This window comes from Populus euphratica, unplaced genomic scaffold (assembly GCF_000495115.2).
Source record: "Populus euphratica unplaced genomic scaffold, PopEup_1.0 scaffold685.1, whole genome shotgun sequence".
NCBI classification, from domain to species: domain Eukaryota; kingdom Viridiplantae; phylum Streptophyta; class Magnoliopsida; order Malpighiales; family Salicaceae; genus Populus; species Populus euphratica.
Genome location: NW_011500554.1, coordinates 29,481 through 36,027, shown reverse-complemented (window position 1 = coordinate 36,027; position 6,547 = coordinate 29,481). Strand labels below are relative to the sequence as shown.

At 37.3% G+C, this 6,547-nt stretch overlaps 2 protein-coding genes across 2 annotated transcripts; one reads left to right on the top strand and one right to left on the bottom strand.

The window, feature by feature from the left end:
- The first annotated feature begins 574 nt into the window (after window positions 1–574).
- On the top strand, window positions 575–2,572 carry LOC105115361 (photosystem I reaction center subunit VI, chloroplastic-like). Its single transcript, XM_011012218.1, has 3 exons — window positions 575–803; window positions 937–1,063; window positions 2,254–2,572. The coding sequence occupies exons 1-3, from the start codon at window positions 676–678 to the stop codon at window positions 2,431–2,433; spliced, it is 435 nt and encodes a 144-aa protein (XP_011010520.1). The 5' UTR covers window positions 575–675; the 3' UTR covers window positions 2,434–2,572.
- On the bottom strand, window positions 2,488–5,894 carry LOC105115362 (rop guanine nucleotide exchange factor 12-like). The gene is made up of 7 exons (XM_011012219.1): window positions 5,387–5,894; window positions 5,067–5,183; window positions 4,669–4,823; window positions 4,526–4,600; window positions 4,136–4,408; window positions 3,716–4,036; window positions 2,488–3,530 (listed from the first exon to the last, which is right to left on the bottom strand). The coding sequence occupies exons 1-7, from the start codon at window positions 5,646–5,648 to the stop codon at window positions 3,120–3,122; spliced, it is 1,614 nt and encodes a 537-aa protein (XP_011010521.1). The 5' UTR covers window positions 5,649–5,894; the 3' UTR covers window positions 2,488–3,119.
- Between the last annotated feature and the right edge of the window lie 653 nt (window positions 5,895–6,547).

Sequence of the window (6,547 nt, the reverse complement as noted above, 5' to 3'; positions counted from 1 at the left end):
TATTATCCTTGATGAATCTAGTAATAACAAAAAAAAAAAAGTAAAAAAATCAAAGGGTTTGGGCACGAATGTTTAATTTGTTTGATTTAAAGAGTAAACTTATCATTTTTCTGTATTTAGAAAGAAAAAAAAAAAGTAAAACTCCTAGGTTTCAACTTAAATTTTTTTTCCTTATAGGTTAAAGGGTAATTAGGTAATTTTATCATGGTTAAAAAATTAAAAAAAAAACCTATACCCTGAATAATTTTTAATGATTAATAGGTCATTTTAAAAAAATCAAAATACCTCCTATTCAAAAGTGTTTGATTTTCTTTTATATAGCAAAATGATAATTATGGTGATAGAAAAAGATGTGTAATGAACAAGTGAATGTATCTTACCAATACTTGTGCCATAAAATACAAAAGAATCCAGCTTGGCAGACTATGAGTGCAGGAGGACCAATAGTAATAGAGCTTGCAGTGCCTGCCAATTTAAGTGGAGTATAGTGATCGTAAAATGGATAGGCCTATCCAGCTTCAATCCACTTGGCATGCACATATGACTCTCCAGATCTCTTAAGATAATACCGATTATGCCACGTTTCCTAGTTAAGATTCATGCAAAAAGATCAAAAACCCAACTCTCTTGCAACCTGAGACAGAAACCAGTTGGTCGGGAACCAAAATCAAGGCCATGGCATCACTAGCAACCTTTGCTGCAGTGCAACCAGCCACCATCAAAGGCCTTGGTGGTAGCTCCCTCAGTGGAACCAAGCTCCATGTTAAACCTTCTCGCCAGGGCTTAAGACCCAAAAGCTTAAGGTACCAAAACTTTCTTGACTAGCTATGAAAAGCCTATATATTCCATATTATTGTTCTTTTTTCAGCTTTATGGCATGGACTTCGGCAGGCTTCTGAACCATTGCTCTGTTTTCTTTTATTTTAAAATAAATAGGAGTGGTGCTGTGGTGGCAAAGTATGGTGACAAGAGTGTCTACTTTGATTTGGAGGATTTGGGCAACACTACTGGGCAATGGGACTTGTATGGATCTGATGCCCCTTCACCATACAACCCTCTTCAGGTTTGACACCATTATCTGTCAATTCCAATGATGAAAAGGCCTTATAAGTAATTCTATATTCGCTTATTTTGCCCCATGCTCTCAAATTTTTAATCTATTAATTAGCAGTTCTTTTTTACGTTCTGTTGCACCACTTAATTAAACAAGGGAATGCAAAATGGTCAAAGTAAGGATTAAGGGGAAATTAGCTTAAACACCTTATTGTTTGAGCGTGAGGATACTTTTCGCCCTGATTTTTCATAAAATTGCTCTTTGACCACGCTCAAAAGATCTGGCAAGGAATGTAAGTATTTTCACGCCCAAGATATAAGGTGTTCAACGTAATTTATCTGGAAATTATAGTTATTGGTTAGTGCAAAATAAGTTTGTAACTGTTGATATAGAGGGCCTTCCACTGAAAGGCAGCTGATCTAAAGACATCCTGCATACTGAACAGGTGCTCTAGCCAACCGAGCAATGACAACCTGACACTGCAAGGGCTTGGTAGGAAAACTTGATGACACAATAGAGATTCACGCACAACTAATGGCTTAAAAGAAAAAAAAAAAAAGGAGTGTGCTTCTTCCATGATAGAGTGATATTTCTGATATGATCCACCGAGGATTGTTGACATCATAGATTGCATATACAATTATGAGTATTGTCTAAACTAATGGCTTAAAAGAAAAAAAAAAAAAGGAGTGTGCTTCTTCCATGATAGAGTGATATTTCTCATATACAATTATGAGTATTGCAATGGTCAAGTAAGTTCTATTAGTTTTGTCGAAATGAGATAGTCAGAGGCAACACACTCAATCCATGTCAAAGAGTAATTTGATATACCAATTGGAAAGAAGAATCATAAGGGTACAGATGTTTTGGTGTTATGTCATGTAAGGGCATGATTATTTAGATAATTAAGGCTTATTGCGCATGCCAGATTTTTACAGCAATTGTTTGTGTTGAACGAGTTACCACTTTTTTTTTCCCAGAACCAGTGGTGTTAATGTATCATTCACTAGATCCTCAATGCTTGTGGCTTGCTTTGCACTACGCAAGCACCTAGCACATTCACTACTTACAGAAGAAGACAGCTAGAAGTTTATGTTTTCAAATTAAGCCAAGGTTCATAGGTGTGTTCCATGGCTATTTTGCATCGTTTTCCGTATTTATCTATTGACCTTGTGTCGTGCTTTTTTATGGAACTGCAGAGCAAATTCTTTGAGACATTTGCAGCTCCATTCACCAAGAGAGGATTGTTGCTCAAGTTCTTGATATTGGGAGGTGGCTCCACCCTCGCTTATTTTAGTGCTACAGCTTCTGGTGACATTCTACCAATCAAGAAGGGTCCACAACTTCCACCGAAGCTTGGGCCTCGTGGCAAACTCTAAATTAGTTTAGCATCCTGATCTGTCAACCCTTTGTTTGTATGTTTTCATGCTTTCTTTTGACTTTAAAGGTTGGCGAGGTTGTCTAAATCCTCCTTAAGATCCTGGGTTATCAATGCATACATATTTGATTCCTCTGTCATTTCGGGGCATTCCATAAGATTTTAATTTTTTTTTCCTTATTAGCATACCATGATATGTGGTCGTTATACATGTAGCGTGTTAAATTGCTTGCTTCCAGGCATAATTATCTAGGTTCACTCAAGCTTATTGGCTCTCAAACACAAATATAATCAGTGGAGAGAACAGTTTAGAGCATGTGGGCAAAATGTCTTGAAAGGAACGGAATGAGAGTAAATCACAGTCACACACATAATTATCGGGTCTGCTCTACTCTGAAGACAATTACGAAGAACGCATTTGGGCGACTAGGAAACTACAAATCCATTCCTTGCACAGAATGACTGAACAAAATGTTTGAATCTCTTGGTTTTTCACTCATGTTCATTCTTCCTATTCACAAAAGGAAGGAATGGAATGGAAATATGTCAGAAATTCACAAACCAAAAGGACCCCTTTAATAAAGGGTCTGAAAATACACATTTTAGTGTTGGCCTTGCTCTTTCTTTCTCTTCTCTTCTCTGTTTCTTTTTATCTGTACGTGTTCATTTTTCTCCCCTATAATGCTATCAATGGCGTGCTGTTGGGCTTCGTGAAGCTCCTAGATTATCAAGATAGGAAGGTTTCCGGTTGGTCGATATGTTAGCAAGTTTCTGTGTATGCTTATCGTCATCTTTGAGGAGTTCATCTGATCCAAATGGATCCTTCTTTGCTGTAGTGTCATTTTGTTCCTGACCCCAACCCATAAAATCAGACAGTGTCATTGAAGCGTTTGTATCTTCTGAGTTATTCTCTGTCCCTTCTTTGGGAGAAACCAGTACTTGTGGTGCCTCTTTTAACGTGTTCTTCACGTGTCCTGCGTGAGATGGATTTCGAGCAACATGATCAGCATAGAGCACATCTTCAATTCGAGACATGACTGTCGAGGCCAAGGTTTCTAGAATTCTTGAATAGCTTTCCAAGATAGCGTGGCCTACATCCTTTCAGGACAAGAATATATCGTTAGCCTTTTGGTTTTATAAACATGACTAGAATAGCAAAATAAGTAGTATGAAGGTACGCATAAGGCTGGTGGTTGTTCTTTACGACGCTTGTTGATTAAGGCGATCATTCAGCTCCAACTGTAATATGAATAAAACCCAGATTAAAGGGAACCTGTGTTTACCTCATTGTATTGAATTTTGCTAACATCTAGTGAAGATTGAGGAAGTCCAGGGAAGCGTTGTTTGAGAAGGAGTAAGATAGTTTCTGCTCTCTCTTCAAAGAGTTCTCTCTTCTCCAAACTGACAGCAGATCCCCAAGCAGATTTACTATCTTTCTGATTCATTTTCCTTCTCCAAATCACTATGGAGGCCTCTATTCTGTTCTTGAGATCTAGGATTTTATGTTCTGATGACAAGTCCACAGCGGACAGAAATTGATCAGGATCGAAGTACTCAAGTGTAATACTCCTGTACGCCGAGTCTCCGAGGCTAGCCCTCCCATTCTGCCAAAGCACCAGAAAGAAATGCGATTAGGGAGCTAGCAAAGGCATTTAAAACTCGTATGCAGTATTCTAATAGGAACCGTTGCATTTTCTTCTTACCTTGGGAAGGGATTCAATGTAGTTTTCAGGAATCTCCATTTCTGAAAGAATTTGAGCATTTATAGCCATGGCTGCTTTGAGAACTTGGTTCACAGAGTCCTTTTGGTAATGAAGAAATTTTTTAGCCCTTTCTGATAAACCATCTGGAGGGACTTTGACAGTAGGTAGCCACCATTTATCATCTTTTCTCTTGGTGCCTCCTTTTTCTGACTCATGGGAATCTCTTGAAACATAATAAAACTCATTTTGGTCTTTAAAGTTATCTAGGGAGTCCTGAATATTGCAAAACCATTTTCGAGGGATGTATTAAATTTGTTGCAATCCACATTTAACAATGTTCATATCTAAAGCTCAAATAAATTAAGAGAAACAAAAGTCTTATTTTCTTACAAGAAGCATTGCGTCAAGCTTGCGCAAAGCTGGGATGTTCATATGAAGATCATTTCGTTGTCGTGTCACCATTATCTATTCAATCAATAAATGCAAAATTCTTAGGTTTTATTTGAAGAAATACATTAGAGAGAGACCGTTACCTCCATATTTGATCCATCCTTGGATTTTTGTTGGGAAGGAACAAGTTCAACAATGTGATCGGTGACAGATAAGAGCCAATCAATTTCTCTTATCCACCTTGCTTTTCTTTCTGGTGACATAGGCTCTAGACGTCGTTGTTCGCCAAACACAGAAGCTGCATATAGGATGGAATAAAATGAGAGAAACCTACTAACGAATTAAGAAAGAAAAAATCATGGATGGCCAGTTTTTATACATGAAAAATCTGGAATATTAACCATCTGAATCCAATAGACATACAAGTACCACCATGTTTGTTGGGGTATCTTCAAGATTTCAATGGAGATGTTTTCCTGCTGGGGTTGGAGACCATGAAAATTAGAAAATTGCAGAGGAAAAATTTAAAAGGTCAACCTACCAGCAAGGTTTGTAATTGCATTTGACAATGCCAGAGCTGAAGAGACACCCTTTCCTCCACCAGACATATCTTCCCCAAGGAGCAATTTAGCAAACCTTTCCTTCATCTGTTCCATTTCTGAATCAAACCTCAGGAGATCATAGCAAAAATCATATTAATTGCCAAAATCGAATAAATGCAAACAAGCACCATCTTCTCATGATTTTCCTTTCACCAAAAAAGAAAAGATGAGATATTGGATGACATACATTATTAATCAATGAAATGAGATATTTGGACACGAACTTCTTTTTTTTTAAAAAAAAAAAAATCTGACTTGCCTGGATTTTTATTATCTTTTCCTGCAGCGCCGGCTTCATCCTTGGCTGACCTTGATCTAGGACCCTTTTCATTAACAGGTCTCGGAGGCTGATGGCCTCTAGATGTTATTCTATCATCCACTGAAGAGTATTCTGCCAAACTAGAACTATCATCCGCGCTCAAGCTCTTAACATGCCGACCGCCTGCATTCTCATTCATCCCTTTGAAATGATACAATCTAGACCTATAATTTTCTTGCTCTTGCTCAAGAGCACGAACCATCTTTAATGTTCGTAGGCAATAAAATTACGAAAAGAAAAGAAACGGTTCTATGCAATGAACAAACATAAGAGATGTTTCACACCTTGTCCTTGGTCGGAGACAAGGGAGGAGATAAGACCAGCCACCAAATGACTCAACAGATTGGTGTTCTTCGAAGAATTTACTATGTTTTGATTGGCTTTAGTTTCTGTTCTGTGCCATGTAGTATGTGTTGGTGGAACGTGGGGTGCACGTTTGGATGGATGAATGAGGTGTCTGTCGTGAGAGCAATGAGCTCAGTAAGAAGGCAAAAATTAGTTGATTATGTTTGATTGTTTGCTTAAGAATTCAAGAATTGGGTGGTTGTTTTTTCATTTTGATTGTGTAACGTCAAATCTTGCAAAGATTCCGGAAAGACAGGCACTCATATATTGTCAGTCAACATTCTCTCTTCCTTCTCCTGATTCATTTTTTGTTATTTTATTAAAAAAAACATGATCAACGGACTTTTGATCGAGTTTTAACTTCGTTTGTTCCAAATCGAATGAGTGAATCTTTAATTGATTCTCCATGTTTTTTAAAACAATAAAAAAAGAAAATTCAGCGTGGTCTAGGCCTAGGTTATCTAGGTCACGGGAATGAATTTACTTGATAGAGATTTCGGCGCCTCAAAACTTTTGTATACTAGCTTTGAATCTCTATGAACACCTCATTGCAGCAGCGGCTGCTCATCTACCAGTTGCCCAACCTCGAAATCATGTCCGGTTTCGGTGCAAGTGTAGAGGGGAGTGCTTTTAAGAAATATAAAGTGGTTTTATTTTATTATTTATTAATAGTAAAATATTTTTTTTTAAGCTTATATAGAGTCTTTTTTTTATTCAGGTTAAGTTATATTTTTTGAGTAATTTATTATTATATTA